Source organism: Neomonachus schauinslandi, chromosome 4 (genome assembly GCF_002201575.2).
Source record: "Neomonachus schauinslandi chromosome 4, ASM220157v2, whole genome shotgun sequence".
Taxonomy (NCBI): Eukaryota; Metazoa; Chordata; class Mammalia; order Carnivora; family Phocidae; genus Neomonachus; species Neomonachus schauinslandi.
The window spans coordinates 17,177,712-17,202,129 of record NC_058406.1 but is presented as its reverse complement, the minus strand read 5'-3'; the positions used below and the strand labels follow the sequence as shown (position 1 = coordinate 17,202,129).

The 24,418-nt window shown below is 45.4% G+C and overlaps 1 protein-coding gene and 1 pseudogene across 1 annotated transcript in view; both read right to left on the bottom strand.

Moving 5' to 3' along the window:
• Nucleotides 1–7,835: 7,835 nt before the first annotated feature.
• Nucleotides 7,836–24,418, bottom strand: part of ELOA (elongin A) — a 17,103-nt gene continuing 520 nt past the window's right edge. Inside the window, exons 2-12 of the mRNA XM_044913820.1 lie at nt 23,930–23,933; nt 19,644–19,700; nt 18,686–18,792; nt 15,830–17,018; nt 15,381–15,495; nt 14,474–14,629; nt 14,270–14,367; nt 12,707–12,887; nt 12,253–12,364; nt 11,376–11,554; nt 7,836–10,407 (exon numbers count right to left, since the gene is read on the bottom strand). Of these exons, the coding sequence (XP_044769755.1) occupies nt 10,346–10,407; nt 11,376–11,554; nt 12,253–12,364; nt 12,707–12,887; nt 14,270–14,367; nt 14,474–14,629; nt 15,381–15,495; nt 15,830–17,018; nt 18,686–18,792; nt 19,644–19,700; nt 23,930–23,933 (2,260 nt within the window). The 3' untranslated portion in view covers nt 7,836–10,345. The remainder of the gene's footprint in view (nt 10,408–11,375; nt 11,555–12,252; nt 12,365–12,706; nt 12,888–14,269; nt 14,368–14,473; nt 14,630–15,380; nt 15,496–15,829; nt 17,019–18,685; nt 18,793–19,643; nt 19,701–23,929; nt 23,934–24,418) is intronic.
• LOC123324628 lies at nt 19,223–19,334 on the bottom strand (annotated as a pseudogene).

Below are 24,418 nucleotides of genomic sequence, written 5' to 3'. Positions count from 1 at the left end.
GGTGCCTGGCTGGCTCAATCAGTAGAGCATGTGATTCTTAATCTCAGGGTTGTGAGTTCAAGCCTCACATTGGGCGTGGAGCCTACTTAAAATATTTTGATGTCCTAGTTCAATTCTTTGTGAAATAGGCGAGCTTGGTTCTGATTCAGAACAGCACAATGTCACGAGTTATTTCTACTTTGCAATCACGGTTTCAGGCCAGGAGCATGGCACATAATAAACGCTTGGCAAATATTTGTTTAATTGAATGATACACTTAGAAGCCTTTCTTTGGGGAGACCATGTCCCACTGCAGGACTAACACAGGCCTTACCCAAGACAACTACTCACTTTTGGCTTCTTTCCTGTCATTCTCATCATTGTCATCCTTTACTGACTTATTGAGCACTAGGTTCCAGGCATTATACTCGTAATTCTGTAAACTACCTGGGCACTTCTTTTCTGGGCCAGTTTGGCTTGGGCTGGATAATTTGGAATGGCCTCACTCACTTGTCTGGTTGATGCTGGCTCTCCGCTGAGGCGGCGGGGCTATATGCCTCTAGCAGGCCACCTGAGCTTAGTCACGTGGTGGCAGTTATGGATTTTTAGGAACAAGAGAAGGAAGACCCAATTGCATGAGCGCTTTTTAACTGTCTGCTCCTATAATCTTTGCTAATGTGCCATCAGCCAAAACAAGTTTCATGGCCATATCCAAACTCAAGGGTGGAGGTATTGACTGCACCTTCTGATTGAGAGAACTACAAAATGCTGTGGCTCCTTTCCCCCTCCTCCCCAGTATATCTGTATTAATTATCTTTTGTTGTGTAACAAATTACTCCCAAACATAACGGCAAAACAAGTTAGTATTTATCTCAGTCTCTCTGAGCCAGGAATTTGGGAATGGTTTAGCTGGGTGGTTCTGGCTCAGTTCTCTCATGAGACTAGAGTCTTTCAAGGCTTGACTGGGGCTGGAGGATCCACTTCCAAGATGGCGCACTCACATGGCTAGCAAGTTGGTTCAGGCTGTTGACTGGAGGTTTCACTTCCTTGTCATATACACCTCTCCGTGGGACTGCTTGAGTGTCCTTAGGACATGGTAGCTGGCTTTCACCAAAGCAGAGAGAGCAAGGTAGAAACCACAATGTGTTTTATGCGCTAGCCTTAGACATCACATATTATCAATTCTGGAATATCGCATGATTCCATAGGTCAGGCATATTCGAAGTGTGAAGGAACCGTGTCAGGGTACAAATAGCAGGAGACAAAACTCATTAAAGGCTGGCCGCCACACTACCATACATGCTAAGTGACCATTGACAATGTCTTTATTTTTCTCATATGCTTAATTTAATTGGAGATAAAATCCATTTAGAATTTTGAAGATATTGCTGTTTTCTTCTAGCTTTGAGAAGTACACTGCCACTCTGATTCCTGACTCTTTGCATGGATGTCCCCCCTGCTCCCTTTCTGGAAACTTTTAAGCTTTTCTCTTGGTCCCTGGTACTCTGAAATGTGATGATGTTTTGCTTTGTTGTGGCTCTTTTGTGATTCGCTGTGCCGGATACCTGATGGACCCTTTGAGTTTTGAAACCTTAGAACAGAATGTGAGCATACAGGTTAGGACATATGCACACATGTGCACAAGGCCCCTTGCAGGGAAATGCACTTAGGGGTATAAAGAGAAGTGGGCATGGGGCTACCGTCCTGCTTTTGCACCCTCCACTACCTTCTAGTGTAGAGCTCCGAGAAGCCCAGAAATTTGGATGTGGCCTTCCAGGCCACTGTGAAGGTTTATTTTTCAAGGTAGCCCAACGGACTGTATTTTATATAACAGTTCATGAACTCCATTTATAACTTTTTTTATTTTTATTTTTTTTAAAGATTTTATTTATTTATTTGAGACAGAGAGAATGGGAGAGAGAGAGCACATGAGAGGGGGGAGGGTCAGAGGCAGAAGCAGGCTCCCCGCCGAGCAGGGAGCCCGACGCGGGACTCGATCCCGGGACTCCAGGATCATGACCTGAGCCGAAGGCAGTCGCTCAACCGACTGAGCCACCCAGGCGCCCTATAACTTTTTTTAAAAAAAAGATTTTATTTATTTATTTGAGCGAGAGACCCAGAACATGAGCAGGGGAAGAGGGAGAGGGAGAAGCAGACTCCCCACTGAGCAGGGAGCCCGATGCGGGGCTCGATCCCAGGACCCTGGGATCATGACTTGAGCCAAAGGCAGACGCTTAACCGACTGAGCCACCCAGGCGCCCCTCATTTATAACTTTCTAGGTATGCCTCAGTGCGTACTTTTGCCCCAGTCCTGGAAATATTAGGTGTGGCCTGCTGGGCAAGTTGCCTAGTTACTTTCCTCAGATTTGTCATATATAAAATGGGAATAATAAGAACACCTACTCTGTAGGGTTTTACTGTGAGGGTGATATGAGATCACGCATGGAAAATGTTTGGAACAACCTCTGGTCAGTAGGAAAACAGTTAAATAGTGACTTACTGTCGCTAAGAGCAAGACTTTTGACTCAACGCCCCCGTCTGGTTGGATGGGAAACTGCAATTGCTTAAAAGGGGGGCTGGGTTTGGGGGAAACCAGCAGTTGCAGAGTAATTTAGCTCTGATTTGGAAATGATGCCCTTTTGCCTCTGCTTACTGGACTTACTCTGCCTGTCCCTTCTCTTGAACTCCTATGCTGCAGGGATGACTGAGAACAAATGGAAATTCTCACTGACTTCTAGGACTCCTGGGGCAGGTAGGAAAAGTTTCCAATTTTTTTCTTTCTCTCATTCCCAGGTTCATTGGCAACATTTCTGTGGTTCAAGGACTGCTAAATTTGTGTCTTCTCACCCATCTTAATTAGGCTGGGAGAAGCGAACTGTTTTTCTTTTACTTTTGGTTGCCTCTGTGTGGAAAGCTGAGAGTGTGGTAAGATGATAGCTAACAACCACATGGTGCTGATAATGTGCCAAACACTTGGCCACAAGGTCCCTAGGGCTTTACTTATATTGTGTTTTAATCTTCATAATTGCAGGGGTCCTATTATAATCCTCATTTTATAGATGATAAAACTAAGTGCAGAGAGGCTTAGCGACTTGCCCAAGGTCACACAGCTGATGACTATTGGAACCAGGATTTAAACCCAGGCAGTGTCCATACTCTTAACCACACTGAACCTTCTCCAAATATTAATTAACATTACTGTTAATTACTGTTAATTAACATTAATTAACATTACAAAATAACAATATTTCTGAGTGCCAAGGTGAGACCCCAGAGCTCAGTCTCTTAACCACCATGCTGAACTTACCAGCTGGGTTACCTTGGACATTCATTTCCCTCAAAGCTTCAGTCATAACAACAATCCTTTACTAAAAGCCCATTCCATGTGGGGTACTTCCCCTTATTCATCAACATCTTGGCTAACATGTCCTGAGCACTTTCTATGTGCCAGGCACTGTCTTAAGCACTTTATACGTTTTAACTCATTACATCATTGTATAATAGCTCTGCAGGGTTGATATATTTTCCCCATTTTGGGAGGAAGAAACAGAGACACAGAGAGGTTAAGTGACTTGGTCAAGGGCACACAGCCAGGAAGTGTGGGATTTGAAGCTGGGTGGCCTTGCGGATTACCTGAGGGTCCAGGCTGTTGTAAATGCTTTGGGAGTCTTTGGTGCTGTTAGCAAATATTTCCAGTTCTCTGTGTCCAGGCATCTGGAGGGATTGTACTTCCTTATCCCCTTGAATTTAGGTGCAGTCAGTGAAACATGGAGGAAATGATGGCTGTCACTTCTGGACATAGCTTAGCAGCCAGTGCAGTATTCTTCACTTGTCCTGAAAATCTTCGGAGCACAGGTGCTGTCTCCCTTCGCCCGGGTCCCTGAGTGCGGATGACATAAAGCAGAGCCCCATCAGCCCCACAAAGGACATGTAATGTGAGTGAGAAACAGACCTTGTTGTTTTGAGCCACTGAGATTTGGAGCTGTTACTAACACAACCGAGTCCAGGGTTTCCCATCCTCAGCACTATTGACATTTTGGGCCCAATAATATTTTGCTTTGGGAGGCTGTCCTGTGTGCTATGGCATGTTTAACATTTTTTGCCAAGTGTCTTGTTAGGGGCAAAATCACCTCTGGTTGAGAATGACTTCCCAGCCTACCCTAATAGTCTGAGTATCCTGCCAGTCCTAAGTAAACCCCATTTAGGCATGATTTCTTTGTTTTTTCTTTCTTTCTTTATTTTAAAGATTTTATTTATTTATTTGAGAGAGAGAGAAAGAGAGAATAAGCGGGAGGGAAAAGAATAATCTGAAGCAGACTCCATGCTGAGCGCAAAGCCCAATGTGGGGCTCGATCCCATGACTGCGAGATTATGACCTGAGCTGAAACTAAGAGTCGGACGCTTAACTGACTGAGCCACCCAGGGGCCCCTATTTGTTTTAATATGCTGTTAGATTCTGCTAACATTTAGGATAATCACGTCAATATTCATAAATAAGATTGGTCTGTAATTTTCTTTTTGGTTCAATCTTTATCCAGTTTCCATGTCAGTGTTATGCTAACTTCAATAGCATTTTCCTTCCTTTGCATTGCTTGGAATAGTTTAAGTGGCATTGCTATTATCTGACTTTAAGGGGGAAAGAATTTCCCTGTGAAACCATCTACAGGGGAGGCCCTACAACTGCTTTCCCTATTTCTTCTGTGGTAACTAGTCTGTTTAGACTTGACATCTCTATAAGAGTCAATTTTGCTAAGTTGTTTTTTTTTTTCTGGAGAATTATCCACTTCATATAGGTTTCCTGATCTGTTTCATACAGTTGTGGCTCAGAGTTTTAAAAGCTGGTAAGTTTTACAAAGAAATCTAGATTTCTGGGGTTATTTGGGTGGCTCGGTCGGTTTAGCTGGGATCGAGCCCCGCATCAGGCTCCCTGCTCAGCGGGGAGTCTGCTTCTCCCTCTATCCCTTCCCCCTGCTCATGCTCTCTCTGTCTCAAATAAATAAAATCTTTAAAAAAATTTCTAAAAAAAAAACCCAATTCTAGATTTCCATCTTTTCTTTAAAATTCCAAAGATGTGGCAGCACTGGGCCCTGCCTTCCACCTTGAGACAATCTGGTGGATCTAGGTAAATAGCTTTCATTTCCTGTTTCCACCCACCCCCGCTATTATCTTCTACCAAACTCCTGGCATATGAGTTTGTGATTCCTGAGATAAGAAGGAATTAGGTAGAGTCTGCTGTTTTTGTGGTTGTTAGGGGCTATAGTGTAAGGGACCTGAAAGAATAGATAGGAGTCCAAAAATAGAAAAGTTGAATGACCCTGTCTGGGGCACAGACTAGGATTTCAGTTATCAGGAAGGACTTGCTGACCTCAAAATAGTGCTCAGCTTGTGACCCTAAGCTTCAATTCACATCAATAGGAAATAAAGCTTTTCCTTTCATTCCACATTTCGAGGGAATGAAGGAAGGACATTAAAACGTATTGAGCTCCCTTTCTCTCACTGAATCCTTACAAGAATTCCCGTGGGGTGTCATTATTCCCATTTTACAGGCAAGGAAACTAAGTCAAAGAGGTGTCACAAAGCTAAAGGATGGTGGAGCCAGGATTTGAACCTGGACCTCTCTTCAAAGCTCATGCATAGTTTTTCCACTACACTAGGCATTTCCAAACCAGGCTGCTCATCACTGGGGAAGGCCCTCTGACCTATTTGAACAGATTTCACAGTGGGGCCCAGAAGAAATCTATATTTTAGCTAATGATTGGTACAGTAATCTGATTGCTGCCTCCCCTACTAGATGGAAGATCCAGGAAGGCAGGGACCATGTCTGTCTGATTCAGTGACACAGGGTGGGGGGCAAAGTGTGTGCCGTGCGACCAAATGTGCAAACTTCCCAGCACTGACCCATGGGCCAGCTTCAAAGGGCTTGTAAACTATTTGTGGCAAATCAGCCGGAGCAGTTCTCGAACTTTTTAATGAACATTTTAAGAATTGTTGTTTTTTTTAATTTTTTTTAATGTGCATGTTGGGGCCCCAACCCCAGGGATTCTATACTTGAGAAACACAGGTATAGCGATATACAATTTTAATGGCTTGCCCTTTCCCCAGAGGTTTTTTTTTGTTTTTTTATTTTTTTATTGTTATGTTAATCACCATACATTACATCATTAGTTTTTGATGTAGTGTTCCATGATTCATTGTTTGTCCATAACACCCAGTGCTCCATGCAGAACGTGCCCTCTTTAATTCCCATCACCAGGCTAACCCATCCTCCCACCCACCCCAGAGGTTTTTGAAAGGGGTTGAGACAGCAGGCATCACAGAAAGAGAAGTCTGGGGGTCTGTGAGGACAAACTGCCTGTTTCACCATTTGGGCAAATCATCAGAGAGACTGAAGTGGATGTGGAACCTTAGGGGAGAAAGTCTGTGAAGGGGGGCATCTGCCAAGGTGATAAGCCAGCCAGAGGGTTCTTCTGGGCATTAATTATATGCAGCAAAGAGAAGAAATCATTGTTCGCAACAATTAGGGCATTTTTTTGCATTGGCGTTCGGCCTAACTCGGGTGTGTGTGATTGTAGAGATGGTTTAATGTGACTGACAACATGTGCTTGGGAGTTGGGCCAGCACACAGCACCCTGCTCACCGATTGTGTGAGCTTGCAGGCATTCTTGATTTCTCTGTGCTTCAGTTTTCTCATTTTTAAAAATGGGGCCATGACCACCTACCTGCAAAGATACCGTGATAACCGAGACAATGTGGATGAGTCAGAGCGGTGCCTGCCAAGTGGTAGGTTCAGAACCAGTGAGGCCAGTTACTCTTACCTAACTGCCTGCCAGACGTGTGTGCTACTCTGTATCCCAGGGTCTAATCCAGGTTCTGGCTCAGCAAATGTTGAATTATTGAGTAAAGGACAAGGTGCTAACTTACAAACTCCAGGTAAAACCATCCATCAGATACCATGTTCCATAATTTACCTCAAATGCATTGTAACTTCTTAGAGTGAGTATTCGATCCAGTAAAGGCTGGGGAAAGTTAAGTCCATACACCAAGAATGCCCTTGTTAGGAGAGAATAAAAATGTGCTTCTGGGAGATGTTGTAGGTTTGATGTAAGATCCAATCCAATATAGGGGCACCCGGGTGGCTCAGTCGGTTGAGCGTCTAACTCTTGGTTTTGGCTCAGGTCCTGATCTCAAGGTTGTGAGATCCAGCCCGGTGTTGGGCTCCCTGCTTGGCGCGGAGTCTGCTTAAGATTCTCTCTCCCTCTGTCCCCCCTCCCGCCCCCAGTTCGTAAAAAAGATACAATCCAATGTATGCAGGGGCTGCAACCAAGCCCTGGGCTCCACTAGTGAAAGGCTGAAGCTCCTGCAGCTCAGCCAGGGCCTTAAGTTCTTGCTGACATGACCTTTCTGCGTTAATTGTCATTATGCTCTCATTGGCAAGTCCGTGTAAGACTGAAGAGACCTACCTGGGTCCTTCACACCCCCCAGGGACTGGCAGGTGGAGTGGCACCCACTTTGCAGCCAGAGAACCTGGGTTTCACATCCTTACCTTCGCTGCAGATTGGCTACATTATTTCACCCCTGAGCCCCAGCTTCTGGCTTGTAATATGGGGTTAATGCCTCAGTGCCAGGAGGTACTCCTTGTCATCTGAGGTTCCTCCCTTTACTCAAGGGTTCTTCTCCCCAGATTCCCATCCCCCAGTCCTGCTTTGCTACAGAAATCCAACATCCTTTATGAAGCCCGGTTCAGGTCCAGGGATTAAGCTCTCCACCTCACAGCCCAGGAACCAGACACTTGGTGACCAACTGCCATTCTCAGACACAATAAGGGAGAAAGGAAAGAAGAACACAGTATATGGGTGTTTTTTTTTTTTATTATTTAGACATGGAATTTTCCTTCCTTTTCATATAACTTATCTAATTAAAATATTCATCTTGGTAGTTACCACAAAAAAGTAACATAGAAAATTGTATTTACATTTTGGGACCAAAATACAAATGAAGAGCAGGATGATACCTTGCTCCTTTCCCTCCCACTTCCCGGAAAGAGAAAGCCCCAAAGAAACTGCTCATTACACCAAGGATCACAAAGGGTTAATTTGTAATTTGGTGATTTGTATGTAGTGTAGCACAGGAAGAAGATTGCACACGTTTTCACAAATGAGACCAAAGGTTCAACATCATCCTGTGTGTCTGCTCTGCAGCCATTTCAATAACCAGGTAAGAAGGTTGTTCAGAAATTCGGCTTTTTCTCTTCCCTCCTTACCCTTCTCACCAAGTCACATCCCTGATGCAGACACTCTTGGAGGGGGAGGAGGGAAAGATCTGGCTCTAGGCAAACAGGGCTGATCAGAAATCTGTATGTGCTAAAAAGGGGTGGTGATGTTGGCATGAACAAATGTGTCCTTCCTTCCCTCCCTGCCTAAAAACTCCTAATAAAGGAAATGAAATCCTACACAACTGAATCTGCAGTATGAAAAACTGGTTTCAATGACCAAGACTTGAACACACAGCCAAGAGACAAAGTCAAGCTGGCAGACACTTACAGGAGGAAGTGTCTGGCCCCTGACCCAGACGTTCACTTGGCTGTTAGGGAAGAGGCTTCCTAACACCAGATCTGCAGAGCAGGCCAGGGCTGGGTGGGGGTGGAATGGTAAGACAAAGACCAAGAGAAATAGTGTTTTACCCAACTAAAAAACACAGCAAATGAAAACACAGCGACACTTGTGTCCTGTTGCAACAGGCAGCCTGCACAGCAACGCACACTGAACACTGTGGGTTCTGCTGCACAGAGTCTCCGCTCGCTCTGGAACCTTCACAGTCAGCCTGAGGTCTCCAGGATGGTTAAATGCAGTGCACTCCCTATTCTGGGCTTAGAGGGAGCTTGTCAAGGGGACTAACTGCCAAGCTCCTGAGGCTGTCCTACAAATCATGCCCGCCGTCTACCGCGTAGGTATCTTAAGGACAGGCACCTCAAATGTCTAGCATCTCCTTCCCCCTGGGTCCCAACCAAGTGGGTTCCTGTGAGATCAGTGCTTGTCAACAGCCGAGAAGGGCACCGACGCTGCCCTCCTAAGTGCTGATCTTGCTCCTATGTCAGCTTGAAAGGGAGATCCTCCCTTCCCCAACCTGGTGGGTGTCCTTGCGGCCCTCCCCCATCCTGACACTACAGCTCAGACACTTCCCCTAAGTTGGCCGTTCCCTCCAAATTCTGGTTTAAACACTCAAAAAGTAGAGAGCGCTTCAGCTGCAAAGTTCTCTGCAAAACATAGCAAATTCTTGTGCTCTTCCAATACATGATCTTACCTTTTAAAAAAAGGCAAAACAAAACCAATTTTGAACACAGCATTACAACTTTTAAAACCACTCACTTCTGTTAGCAGTTCACAGGGAACCAGAGATTAAAGTGCTGGCTTCTTAGACTCTGAAGTTGAATGGGGGGGGTAGGGGCACAAAAAGCCCTGCCTTGTGTGTTTCCCCCCTGCTAGTGGGGAGAAGGAAAAAGAGGGGAGGGGAAAAAAAACCCTAAAGTTTTGAATTAGAAATTGTAAATCGTAAAAATGTTGGGGTTCTGTGCAAATCAATCCCCCAAGGCTCTGTGTCCTCTAGTGAGCCTCAAAAAAGTGGCAACTGGCAAAAAGGATGGGCAAAGACTCTAGACCTTTACAAATAACCTCCTTTAATAAATACTATTTAATGAAGAAAGAGATGCACCTGCATAGGAACTCAAAGCAACACTGGGAAGGGCCTCAGAGGTGAGGGGTCTACCTTAAACACTTTGGGTCTCCATGTCAAGGCGCCCCAGTAGGACAGACAGCCCAGGACCCACTCCTGGCCCTCTGTGCAGAAGGCACCACACAGGCTCTGAGGACGCCCAGCCCTCCCTCTGGAGCCCTCCGTGCAGAGTCCCCTCAGAAGAGCTGAACTGTGACAGGGGAATGGCTTTCACTAGGTTTTTATCTAAATTTAATAAAGGACCCTGAAAATAAAAGGCTAAGTATATGGTAGAGGGCCTTAAAAAAAAAAAAAAAGGAAAAAAAATACTGGGGTAATATAAATACAATCTGGGGGCAATATTTATTAATTAAAACTATGTCTTATAGTTTACAAAGAAGCTAATTAACAACAAAAGTGTAATTGACCTTAAAATCCTCAGTAAGACTGAGGCTTCACATCTTCAGAGTTCTGAAGTGTTCTCCAGGCCTCGGCCAGCAGGCTCACAAGGGGCAACACCTGCGGGCCGTGCGGGGTTCGGAGCCCGCAAGGTGCCTCCAAGCAAAGGGTCCTGGTCTCCTTTGGAAGTTCCATTCCCCAAGCCCCAGTGTCCCAGTACTCCTCTCCACAACTTTCATCTCCAAGGCAAGTCCTCAGTTTATCGTCGGGAGAACCTGTTCTTGAAAGCTTTAATCGTCTTGGCCATCATTGGGGCGATTTCTGTGAGAAGGGAAATGAGGCAGCTGCTTCGGCTCGTGGCACTCTGGCCACGGACCGTGAGCGGCTGACGATCAAGGCCCAGCCCTGCTGCTCTGGGGTCCGTGCCGGCAGACCAAGGGGGACACGCAGGCGCCCTGTCTGGCACCACAGCAGAAGAACGGCCTGCTGGAGCACCGCTGGAGCGCCTGCCGGGCCCGTGACCACCTCACCAACCCCGAGACCCGGGCTGACCACCCCCGCCCGCCAGCCCCCAGGCTGTGCAACGGGCGGCAGAGCTGCGATTCACTACCTCCAGATGCTCACGGCCGTTCTGAGCCAGTTTCACTCTGCCTCCCCAGTATCCAAACCAGCAAAAAGCAGCCCTCTCACTCCCGTCTGCCCAGGGCAGCAACAGGGCCAAGACCAGCCACCTAAGGATGGCGAGCCTGCCCTCCTGAGTGATTAACCCGAGCACGGCCGAAGCTTACGCCACGACCTCTACCCGCCCAGGGGCCCTGGAGTGCATACAGAAGCCTGCTCTTAGGGGAGGACGCCCCCTTAGAATACCGAAGATAGTCTATGGTAATACACCTAATACAATACAAAATACACGCAACTAGATATAAAAAATAAATACTTGGAAGCTGGGGGTTATAGGTTTTAAACCCTCCACACGGACTGTCATTGAGCAGTTAACAGTTACGAACCCCACATTGTTATTACTCGGAAAAACAGGTTTACATTTAGGTTTTAAAAAAGGGGGGAAGGGGGAGAGCGCCAAAACGAATATTCAGTACGATCGTTACTTGGAAGATCCTTGTGTATGATGCACAAAGCGGGGAAAGGGGGCACCAGCACTCGGACCAGCTCCGTGCAGAGCATCGGACACGTGCCTCATCTAGCACACACAACATGATGCAGCGGCTGGGACGTTAAAGGCTGCAAATACCAGTTTTGAGGTATGTGAGCATGAACCCCGAGCTACTTACTCTTCACAGTCGGTTTCCTAGGATCATAGGAAACAGTGCTGAGCATGGGAGCCAAGTGGGCACCGCTGGTGCTCGGGCCATCGTAGGCTGGCTCCTCGGGGCTGCCGCTAAAGCTGTTGCAGCTGCCACTTGCGGAGGGGGCGGGGCTGTTTCCTGTGGGGTACGGGGCTGGCTTAATCCTGCAACACAGAGCCAGCTGGTTAGGCCCAAGTGTGAGAAATGTGCCCTCGGCCGCAGCAGCCTGGGGCTGGCCTGTCGGAGGAAGACCCCGTTCTGTGGCTCTGCCCGGCCGACCCTAGCGCCCCCGATTCTGGCGACGGCACAGAGATGATGCCGTTCGTCCTTCACAATGGAGGACCTCAACTAACCTCACCCTTTGAGTATAAATCTTTTTCTGAAAATGCTAGTATGACTGGGCTTAGGTAGTCATCACAGTAGCATGGTTCTTATTTTTTGTTTAAAGTAATCTCTACCATCCACCGTGGGGCTCAGATTCATGACCCCGAGACCAGGAATCGCATGCTCCAATGACTGAGCCAGCCAGGCGCCCCAGGAGCATGGTCTGTTTAAATGGGGAAAGGGAAAGCACGAGGGAGTGTCTCCCAGAAGCCAGGTCCTGTTCTCCATTTAATCTTTACCCTCCCCGAGAGGCAGGAATAATTATCGGCCTATACTGCAGTCGTGGACACGGAGGCTCAGGGTAGGTCAAGTGCTGAGCTGGTCAAGGTCGGCCTCCAAAATCCACTCTGCAAGGCCATGCTCTCACCCCCAAAATGAACTGCTTCCTGCCCCTGGGCTGCCTTGTAGGGCTGAATGACAAGCTCCTGGGGCTCTTTTCCCTGAGCACATAGAAACCCTGAAGTTGCCGAGCGCTTACCTAATTTTCTCAGGCACAGCTGCTCCTCCGGTTCCAAACTTCTCCTGTCTCCGTCGAACATCACGAGGCGGTTTGGCCACAGAGTTGACAAAGGCCATCTTTGCTTGTCGGCCTGTTGAGAAATATGGAGATCAATACCTGCCTTTTTGAGCAGAGATCCTACTGTGATTTTAATAATCTACACTATTAAGAGATAAAGGCTTTTCAGGTGCCCCCAAAGCCAGGGGATTATTAACCCTGAAAACCCCTCCAGATAGTATGTGTGGTGGCAGAAGATACAGCCCATCCCTGCCCTGCTTCTGCATAAGCAAGACAGATTTAGGAGTTGGAGGCTACATCAGCCCGGCCCGCTAAGGCCCTGCAGTCAACCAGAGCACAAGGCTCACTGTTTTGCCAGGTCGCCCCATCCCACCAGGGTCCCCCCCGCCCCGGGGGACCCTCCCTCCCCCGTTACCTTTGGGCTTATTGGCATGTGCAGATCGGATATTCTTGGTCAGCACTCGTAGCCGCTGCTCCCGGGCATCCTGAAGCCGCAGGTACATCTCCCGCCACGACTCATACTCTTCTGGCCTTTCTTCCTTAAAGTCTCTGTGACAATGAACTTTCCATAATTGATCTGTTTCTTCAATTAATACCTAAAATCAGAACCAGGGCATCACGTATATGCAAGCACTCTGACATATCTCTTTTCCATTTTAATTACCTCAGCGTGACCACTTTTCTCATGGTTTTTTGGTCCTCATAGTAGTATCATATTAAAATACCATGGTTCTAGAAAAAGTCACTATATTAAAACAATGTTAAGTGTGAGGCATTGTACTAGCTGCTTTTGGGGGGTTGTGCGGTTAGGAGAGAAGACAACACAGAAACTAGTTGAAGACCAGGTTTTTGGGACACCTGGGTGGCTCAGTCCATTAAGCGGCTGCTTTTGGCTTGGGTCATGATCCTGGGGACTTGGGATCGAGCCCCACATCCGGCTCCCTGCTCAGCGGAGAGCCTGTTTCTCCCTCTCCATCTGCCTGTCACTCTGCCTACTTGTGCTCTCTGTCAAATAAATAAATAAAATCTTTAAAAAAAAAAAAGACCAGGTTTTCGCTTTAGGAAACCGGTGACCGGTAGAACTGGGATGATGACACACCCAGGCAAGGGGACCACCTAAGGATGATCCCTCAGAATTAGAGACAGCCAGCTAATGCAATCAAATGCCTATGTGTCCCAGCATTATAAGAAAGACATTTGGTCACACTGGAATGTCTCTAGGAGACACCTAGCTAGCCAATCTGTGCTCTTTTTTCTTTTCTTTTTTTTTTTTTTTAAAGATTTTATTTATTTATTTGAGACAGAGAGAATGAGAGAGAGAGAGCACATGAGAGGGGGGAGGGTCAGAGGGAGAAGCAGGCTCCCTGCCAAGCAGGGAGCCCGATGCAGGACTCGATCCAGGGACTCCAGGATCATGACCTGAGCCGAAAGCAGTCGCTTAACCTACTGAGCCACCCAGGTGCCCTTTTCTTTCTTTCTTTTTAAAGAGGGGAGGGGCAGAGGAAAAGAGAATCTCAAGCAGGCTTCACGCCCAGCACGGAGCCTGACATGGGGCTTGTGACCCTGAGATCATGACCTGAGCTGCAATCAAGAGTCAGATGCTTAACCGCTTAACCGACTGAGGCACCAGGTGCCCCTGTGCTTTTTATATTCACCAGACACCTGAATGTCCACACAAAGCTCTGTCCCTGCCCTGGATCCCAGAGGCTGGGCTGCCAAAATTCTCCCCTGCCCTCTGTGACTAGGCAAGCTCAAGAGAACGGTGGGCAGTGGGTCCTTTTGAAACCCATCTTGATTTGATGCCAGAGCAGGTGCTAAAAGTATGCATGTTTCAAGGCCCGCAGGCAAACCAACATGCCCAGAACAGTGAACCGGCCACTGCCACCTGCCCTTCACCCACTGCAGACTCAGAGACAAAGCTATTTCTGGAGACACGAGCCAGAAGATGGCCTTCTCTGCACCCAAACAGGATACTCACGTGATTGTACTCCTCTATGCGGTATAGTTGATCAGGCGTACACCTCTCCAAAACGGGTTCAAGAACAGAATATGGAACACCACCCACTTCAAAGATTGCTGCAGAAAATCAAAGGTGAAAGTGCTGAATATTGGCCAAGCCACCCAATGGTGAGGTCCCAGTGCCACAATGTGTTTTAGAGCACGAGAAAAGCATGTGACTTACAATCAATGTTGTTTTTAAGTACCCGGATGCACTGTTGGTGCAAGGTCATCATTTTCGGGAGATAGGCACATTTGGAGCCAGAATACACCTGCATCTTAGAATTCATTCTTCGTCCAGTGAATCCAGCTTCTTCCTCTTCCTGGGGTGAGGAGAGCGCTACAGGGCAAGGAAGACAAGACTGTTCGTTACAAAGGGCACTAAGTTCTACAGGGAGAGCTCTCCTTCTCTCCCCCTTCCTCAGCCTCCCAGTGCCCTTTCTCAAAGGCAACCAATGCTACCAGTTTTGTGTATTCTTCCATCAAGTCTATGCAAAAATAAGCAAGTATGTATTTTATTCCACTTTCACCAATAACACCCACTACTGTTGTTCTTTCATTTATCACATTTTAGAAATCATCCCATATCCAACAGACTTTCCACATTTGTTCCAGCTGCATAGGAGGCCACTGTGTGGATGAACCGTGGTTTAGTGATGGTCTCTTGTGAGGGACACTTAGGTGGCTTTTAGTTATTTTTCTATTAAGAATAGAACTTTTTTTTTTTTTTTCAGATCAAAAGCTCACGGAGAACATCAAATAAAGGGCAGCTAGTAAGGGCAGCAGCTAAGATTTACCGAACACTTACTATGTGGGAAAACCCAGAGTTAAGAGCTTGACCAGCATTATCACTTCTAATCCACTTAACAGATTTGTGAGGCAGATACCATTATTATGCCCACTTATAGTGTATGAAACTGAAGTCCAAGAAAATTATTACCCCAGTTCACAGAACTTGTAGCCAGAGCTGGGATTAAACCCAAGCCATCAAACTCCAGAGCCTAGAAGGCTAGGAAGTGCACCAAAATCTTAGGACATCATGAATAAATTATCATCTTTTTTTCCATTTAAAAAAAAATGCTGAAAATTACCTTTTCGCTTCGGTGGGAAGGAGGACATCAATTCCAGAGTAGAAAGTGGCCGGTAGTTGGCCTGTATCATGGGTAATGGGAGGTCTGGCAACACCGGCAATGCGTCTGCAGGGATCTGCAGAGACAAGACCAGTGAGTGGACAGCCCCCGCGTAGGAGCACAACCTTCTGCCTTACAGCCCGTTCCCAGCAATGCTGACGAGGCAGACAACTTCACAAGCAGATCCAGGCTGCAGGGGGGCCACCAGCCAGGTCTGACACCACCAAAGGCAGGAAACAGAGATGGGCGCAGCACGATGGATTGTAGGAAATACGCATCTTGGGTGCTAGCTGCCCTGGCAGCTAGAGAGGCCTGGAAACAAATTCAACAGGCCACGTAAAAGCCAGCCAGGGAGTTCGGCAGGGCCAGATGCTCCAGCTGGGAAGCCACCAAGTGGCTGAAGGGCTTACCTTTTTCAGCTTGGCTGAATCAGCTCCAGCTGGCTGAAACTTCTCTGACTTGTTTTCGTTCACTTTAGGTAATTTCTGAACTGAGTCCAAGTTTTTATTAGTGCTTTTCGAATCACTTTTTTTTAGTCCTTTTTCTCCAACAGTCGTGGCTGAAGTTTTCACAATCTTTTTCTTTTTCTTCCGGGGCTGGTCATAGCTGAGGTATGACTCAAAAGACATGGTGGGCTGCTCAAATTCATCATCCATATCTGCCTCCTCAACCTTAGGGAGAGAGCTCACTGACTTTCTATCTGAATGAGAAGTTTTTACTTTCCCTTCTGAAGTCTTTAGGTTGTTAGAAACCCTGTCTTTCACCTTGGGCAGCGGGTCTCCCGCCCCCTTTCCTACGTCTAAGCTGTCTAGACTCTGCTTGTTTTTGTCCAATTTGGTTTTCTCTGCATCTTTGTGCTTTGGCTTGTTTTTAAGGTGGTTGTCTGAAGCAACTTCCAAGGGGGGTAAAAACTTCTTCTTGGTGCTGCCCTCTTTCTCCTTCTCTTTTTTGACACCACTAGAGGGCGGTTTCTCCTTTGTGCTATCCCCTGAGAGTGGCCTTCGGTGTTCCTCTTTGGAGATGGCCTTGTGTGATTTCTCCCTGCTCAAAGACGACTTTCCATCTCCCCTGGCATCCACCAGACGTTTTTCCTTATAAGATCTGTGTTCCTTGTTCTGACTCACAGGCCCTTTCCCCTGGGGATCCCCCAGGTGTCGGTCCTGACTAATCCCCAGTCTGTCCTGAAAGGCATTACTATGGCCTTTCCCAGGTTTCTGGTGTGGAACAAAGGGCTCGTGGTCGTCCTCCAAGGATCTGTAATGGTCCATGGACATCTGATGGGGACTGGCAGACGATGGAGGGGACTGAACATGGCCATAATCAGAAGATTCGTGGTCTGAAGAATAAACTGGTGAAACTCTATGGCACCTCTTTCTCTCATCTCTCCTCTCCTGAACGTGAGACACTTTGTGAGTTCTCTCGGGTTCCGAGAGTTTTCTGTGTTTTTTCTGCCTGTGATCAGGGCTATAAGATTGGCTGCTGGAGGCTTTCCAGTTTTCCTGGTAGTCCCCCTCTATCTCCTCCTCCTTCTGAACAGCATCCCTGGGGCGCTTTCGGGAATTGCTCTTCTCAAAGTCCTGTTCATCAGGCTCAGTGTTTCTACGATAACAGAAAAAGCAGATAGAGCAGATATAAATTGCAGTGTAATCCTTGTTCAGAGGACAAAGTCACAGAACCTAAACTCACAAAAAGAAATGAAAAGGATGCAGAGTTAGAAACAAGGTCTTGGGAAGAGGATGAATATCCTGCTCAAAGATACTCAACTAGGGTTTGAGATTGGGAAAACTCAAATAATTCCAAAAACAGAAAATGATGCACTTAACTGCAGGATACAAGATCAAATACCTTGAGGACATGAAAAATGCCTAAAAAAATTTCAACACAGGGGTGCCTGGGTGGCTCAGTTGGTCAAACATCTGCCTTGGGCTCAGGTCATCATCCCGGAGTCCTGGAATCGAGCCCTGCATGGGGCTCCCTGTTCAGCAGGGAGTCTGCTTGTCCCTCTGGCCCTCCTCCTGCTCATGCTCTCTCAATAAATAAATAAAATCTTTAAAAAAAAAGATAAAGATTTTATTTATTTATGGGCACCTGGGTGGCTCAGTCGTTAAGCGTCTGCCTTGGGCTCAGGTCATGATCCCAGGGTCCTGGGATTGAGCCCCGCATCGGGCTCCCTGCTCTGCAGGAAGCCTGCTTCTCCCTCTCCCATTCCCCCCCTCTCGGCAGTGAACACAAGCAGACCTGAGTCGAAGGCAGACGCTTAATGACTGAGCCACCCAGGCACCCCAATAAAATCTTTAAAAAAATTGAAAAAAAAAATTTTTTTTTTTCCAATATGGGGACATATTTAACTTGTTACATAAAAAAAGGGGTGGTTGTTTATATAGTTTGTTCACAATTATATAAAAATGTCTTTTATAGGGCACCTGGGTGGCTCAGTTGGTTAAGCGACTGCCTTCGGCTCGGGTCATGATCCTGGAGTCCCGGGATCGAGTCCCGCATCGGGCTCCCTGCTCGGCGGGGAGCCTGCTTCTCCCTCTGACCCTTCCCCCTCTCATGTGCTCTCTGTCTCTCTCATTCTCTCTGTCTCAAATAAATAAATAAAAAAAATCTTTAAAAAAAAAAATGTCTTTTATAAAGAGGGTAGGGGGCCTGAGCGGCTCAGTCAGTTCAGGTCATGATCGCTGGGGTTCTGGGATCAAGCCCCACATCTGGCTCCCTGCTCTCTCGAATAAATAAAAAGCCTAAAAAAATAAATTAATTAAAAATAAATAAAAAGAGGGGAGAAAGAAACATATCAAAATGTTAATAATGCTTATGTTTGGATGGCAGAATTACAAGAAATTTTTATTCTTATTTCTATTTTTTAATATCTTCTAAAATCCTATAATGATCACTGATTATTTTTATAATCAAGGCAAAATAAATGTTTTATTTATTTTTAAAGATTTTATTTATTTATTTTAGAGAGTGAGAGAGCACGAGAAGGGGTGGAGCACAGGGAGGAGAGGGAGACAATCTCCAGCAGACTCCGTGCTGAGCACAGAGCCAGACAGACTCGGGGCTCGATCCTAGGACCCTGAGATCATGACCTGAGCTGAAACCAAGAGTCAGACGCTTAATGGACTGAGCCACCCAGGCACTCCCAAAATAAATATTTTAAATAAGAAGGCAGAGAAGGAATAATAAAGAAAACGTATCTGTCTGTAAACATTCCAGTGCCAGCTTTAACCATGACGCTGAACAGACCTACAGAATAATGTTCTTACCGTTCAACAGGAACCAGTTTCTTCCACTGGGCCACCAGATCCCTGGCAAAACTTCCGACGTGCTCGTGTTTTCGCAAGCTATTTACTGTTTTCCCAACTCCGGTCTCCTACAGATTTGACAAAAGAATTGTTAGAGGGCGGTAGAACTAGGCTCACAACTTTCTAAGGAAATAAGGCCTCTTGCTTTGAGAAACTCCTTCCTAAAACATACCTTGCAAGTCTCAGTACAGAATTACTTTGTGTCTATGCCTCAAACCTCTAATGACACAGAGTAGCAAAGCACACCAACCTCAGAAGAGGAAAACAGTGTATGAAAACACTTCAACAACTATAACAATAAATAACAAGAGCGATTACAGCAGGTGTCAGGCACTGAGCTGAGAGCTTTTGCATACAAACCTCAATGAGTCCTTACAACAACTCTGTGAGGCAGGAATCTATTCTGTTTTACGTCGAAGAACAACCTAGTCATAGAACTTGGATTTGAATCCAGGACTAGTTGATGGCCAAAGTTAAGGTGTTGTTGTTGTTGTTTTTTTTAATTTTAAGATAAAATTCACCATTTTAACCATTTTATTTTATTTTCAATTAGCAATAATCACACCTCGGATAAACCTCATTGGCTACAATACTGTCACTGAGCAAGGCTCACTTTAACCTTTTTAAAGTATACAGTTTATTGGTTTCGAGGACACTCACAATACTGTGCAACCATCACTACTAATTCCAGAACATTTCCATAACCCTAAAAAACCCCATTCCTCCCAATTCCCCCCACCCCTTACCTTCTGTCTATAGATCTGCCTATTCTGGACATTTCACATAAATAGAACCATACAATACATGGCCTTGTGTCTGGTTTCTTTCACTTTCAAAGCCCATGCTTTTGATCTTATTGTACAACCTCTCCAGTGGGAAGGGGATGGAATGTAGTTATATAATATCTAACGCTTCTTACCGCAAGAATGTCTACTGTAATAGGCAAGGTGGAGAGTTTCTTCAAATATTTCAAGAGCTGCAGAGAGAATAAAATAAACATTAATTTCTATAAAATCATAATCACTCACTGGAACAAATAAGAATAATATGATGGTTAAGTGCTTAGTAAGTTCTATGTGTTATACAGTAAGAAGTATGGTTATTATCTCTATTTTACAAGTATGAAAACAGGCTCAGAAAAGTTAAGTTACTTGCCCCAGGATCCAAGGGCCAGATATACTCAGGTCTGTGACTTCAGATCCCCTGCTTTCAACTACTATGTAACACCAGGGGGAGGTAAGACTTAGATAAGAGAACCAAACCTACCAACTCTAACAAAAGTCATCAACAACTATCATTGCCCCAAGTTGAGAGAGAATTTCTGAGAAAGGTGCCAATTTAGGGAAATTACCCATGGACCCAGCACAGAGGAAAGCGAAACGGAGAAGAGGTTTCTCCAGGAAAAGGGTATCATGGTTCCAGGAAGAGTCACAGTTTAATAGAACTGTTTTTTTTTTAATACAAGTGGGAATTTCAAGACCAATTTCAAGTTACCAGAATCAGAGGTTTGCTGGTACAAATTGTGAACACAAAATCTCTGGGTAGATTAGACAAGTGATCTGGGTTTGGCCACACTTCCTTTCTATAGTTCTAAAACTAGGTCAGAATCAGGATAGCAGAGCTGTTGAGACAGAGTTTCGGAGTCAGAGACAGGCTTCAGTTTGGTCCTGTCATCCCCCTGCCAGGTGATCCCGCGCAAGTCATTAACCTCCTTGAACCTTAGTTACTTCATCTGCAAAATAGGAACTGATCCTGTCTCTTTACAATTTTACAAGCTGTGAGGATTCACAGAGACAAACCACGTGCAGTCCTTGGCCATAGTGCCTGGAACACTGTAAAAGCTCACTAAAGGCTTTTTTTTTTTTTTTAAATAAATGATTATTAATCATTTCATTCATCAACTGCCAGCTCTTTAAATGTCTACCCTTGATCATCAACCAGATATTCCCCAGCTAATTCCTACTTACTCCATTTCTACCCAAAGTCATGACTGGCTATGCTTCTTTTCAGGAAATGTTTACATGTATATAAACATACTTACCATTCAAGGAGTGGTGCAAAGTACAAATAGTTCAAAATAGATTAACTGTGACTACCTTCACATTTAAGCACCAGGTAACAAGATCTGTTCTTTTTCCATGTGTAGCCCAGGCTATAATTAGTATGCCATATTGCTATTAGGTAGAGTAGCAAATATGTTTTTCTGGTCATTCTACTTTAATAATTACTGAACTTCGTCTCTAGGCAGAGCAACTGGATCACAAGTGATAATCTTGTTTGGCTGGGAACAAATGAGAAGACAAGTAGTGTATCCAGGGAGTTTCACCTTCATTGTTGAATGAAAATTATCCTCCACACTTCAAATGTGATCACCATCATCAACCATCATGAACCAACTCAGGATAAAATTTATGAGTGTTTCTTGTCACCCAAGCAATAGGTGCAAAAATTAATGCCAATTCCTTTTCTTACAGGAAAATTTAGGATCACTGTAAAGGTTAAAAACTGGTTGTCTCCGCTAATGCCATTCCCTGGAAGGCATTTATAGACCATCTACTCTGTGTCTGTGACTATGCTAAGTTCTTACATGTGTTACCGTATTTCATCCTCATTAGCCAACTCTATAAAGTGGATAGTTTTCTCCCCACTGCAGATATTAAAACAGTCCAGTAAGGTTAGGTAACTTGCCTAATGAGTAAGTCAAGTGTGTCTACAACAGCATGAACTACAAAGACAGGAGAAACATCCAACACAATTAACACTGTCCTTAGAAAATAGGAAAAGAAAATAGAACAGGAGTTCATGTGCCTGGAAACAAAGCAGAAGAGTTCTTCCTCAGTATTACATCAGTAATAGTTTAGAGTCCATAGAGTAAAGGAGGTCACTATGGGGACAGAGAGTACCAGGACCTCTACAAAGCCAACATATAAGGATGGGGCCAGAAGTCATGGAGGGAGTGTTCATCTCAAAACTTAACACTAATTGGAAGTGTAAATGCTGCATTTCTGCTTTGCTTTGGTTTAGCAGGGGTGACTTGAAAGCAGACAAAACTAAAACCCTGGAGATTTCAAAGTGACTTAGCACAACATAAGAGGAAAAGGGCTTCAGAGCCCCTCTATTTTCAAAGAGGTTCAAGAAAGTACAAAGTAATAACAAGGTAAAAGCACTTTGGGCATCCTCAGGTAGGTGGGCACTTGCTGTTATCAAACCAAGGGACCAACTGCAGAGTTTGCAAGAACTGATAATAGCTCATTGAGAAATGCCAAACATTTGCATGATACACACTTAGCAATCTCAGCTGTCCTTTGCACACTCCTTCAACCCAAAGAGCAAAAGATGTTCATAATGTTGACCTCTTGTTCTCTACTTGCCATCAAACTGTGTTCTTGGTAGTTTTCACATTCAAAATGTAACATAGGGCAAGTAACTTTACCACCCATGGAAACTGGTTTCCAGTTAGATAGTAGGAGCCAAGTGACCCTGGTCTGATACCTTTTCCCCAAGTAAGTCCAGATCACTGATGGACTTAGAGCTAAAACAAAGTTACAGTTAAATACCGATACTTAATGCGAGGAAATCCATGAACATAGGTCTGGAATCAACCCTCTGGCTAATAATGGTTTGAAATTATGAGTTAGTTGCAAATTCAATACTGCCATATAATCATCTTGCAATTTCAAGAACAACCTGTGGGAGCTTGTTGGGTTAACAGAAGGTTGAGAAGAAGACCAGTGTGCCAGCTTGCAGTTTTCCCTCTGCAGTTAGCTCATTGCTGAATGCCAACTATTGTGCCCTTTGCAAAAAGGATCTCCCAACATTTTCTCATCTTGATAATGCAAAACCAGAAGTTTAGGGTGATTTGCTACCTGGGAAGTGAAAGCCCAAACACTCACAATCATCACTAATAGTTCAAGTAGGATGAAATGCCAACAAAACCTTTTCCTAATTTGGGATTTCATGCACATCAATTACTATAAAAGCTACTTCAAAATTTAAATTGTAATGGGAAAATGACTATGGATACTACATAGTCCTTTTTTTTTTTAACCTTATAGTAATAAAGACCAAATTGGCGGGGGAGGGAGCAGAACATAATACTGCTTTAAGGTTTTAAAAATCAGTCACAAACCTAAAGTGTTAAGGAAAACCAACTAGTGCTCAAAAATAATGACCATTTATTAGATGTCCACAAAGGGTTATTGTAAAAAGAAACTTGTAAATATGTCTGGCCACTAGGTACTGGAGCTGCAATGAAATATAGAACATAAACAATGAAAAGCATTTAAGTTTTCACAGATTTAAAACTAAAATGGCTTCCTGAAGAAGTGGCTCTAGTTATACATGAGAAGAGTTAAAGAGTGGCCTGATGGTGACATGCTTTGCACAGCCTTTAGGAGGGAAAAAATCTCATCTATGACAGGCTGGGAGAAGGTGAAGAGAGAAAGGTGAAGAGAGAAAGGAGCCCTTCAGGAAAAACAAAACAAAACAAAGACCCTGTAAAGAGTGGTGATTAGGGCGCCTGGGTGGCTCAGTCGTTAAGCGTCTGCCTTCGGCTCAGGTCATGATCCCAGGGTCCTGGGAGCGAGTCCCACATCGGGCTCCCTGCTCGGCAGGAAGCCTGCTTCTCCCTCTCCCATTCCCCCTGCTTGTGTTCCTGCTCTCGCTGTCTCTCTCTCTGTCAAATAAATAAATAAAATCTTAAAAAAAAAAAAAAAAGAGTGGTGATTAATATCTACTGAGCACTTCCTATAAGCCTGGCCTTCCCCCTCTGACTTGGGTCCTAGGAAGAAGCAGGTGAGCAAACATACTCAGCAAAGTGCGTCCCCAACGTCCATGGCTGGTAAATGGATTAGAACTCAAATCTCACCACCACTTTATCTCGCCTGGCTCCCTCCATTACTTCCTCTTCAAAAGGCACTCCGGGGCTCAGAGATCCAACTCTTAGGAACTGCACACTGTGAGCTAGAGTGCTCACAGAGAATGTCTAACACCTAAGTGTTTTCATCAGTGTATTTGAGTTAAAAAAATTTTTTTTCTAACATCCAGACACTCCCCCAGACACTGAGAAGCTGGATAAAACAAAGTCGAGAGGGGAGAGGAATGCGTTCAACTTCACAAAAACAGTTAAAAAGGTTAACCAAAAAAAGCTTAGTACAATTAAAAATGGTGCCCATACTCGCAGCAACGAGAAAAGGTAGCTCTTACCTTTCTATCAAGGCCAAAAAGAAATCGAACTGCAACTTCTAACCTTTTTGTTTGTTTGTTTGTTCCGACTGCAACCTAAGTTTTTAGGTGTGCGTACAGCTAGGGGACGTGAGGTTTATTCTGTTTTGTTCTGAAAGGGATTTACTGAGAAAGCGCAAAGGTCCACGTTCTGATATCAAGCCGGAAAGCCATAAAAACGTCTCTCAGAGACGCAGGACCGCACACTGAGCCTAGACTCCATCAGAGCACAGGCGGAACCGGCTCCTTTTCCCTCGGAACGAACATCCGAAGACACTAAGCAAGCAGGCACGTTTCGCGGGGAGAGGATCAGCTCCAGCGGGCTCGCCCCGCGGGAAACAGCTGGCCCGGGACGCCGAGGGAGCGGCTCCGGGGGCCCGGCCGGCCCGCCGCGTCCGCACCGAGCGCGCCCCAGCCGCCGGGAGCCCGCGGGCGCCCCCGTCCCGGGCCCGCCGAGGCCCCGTGCCCGTC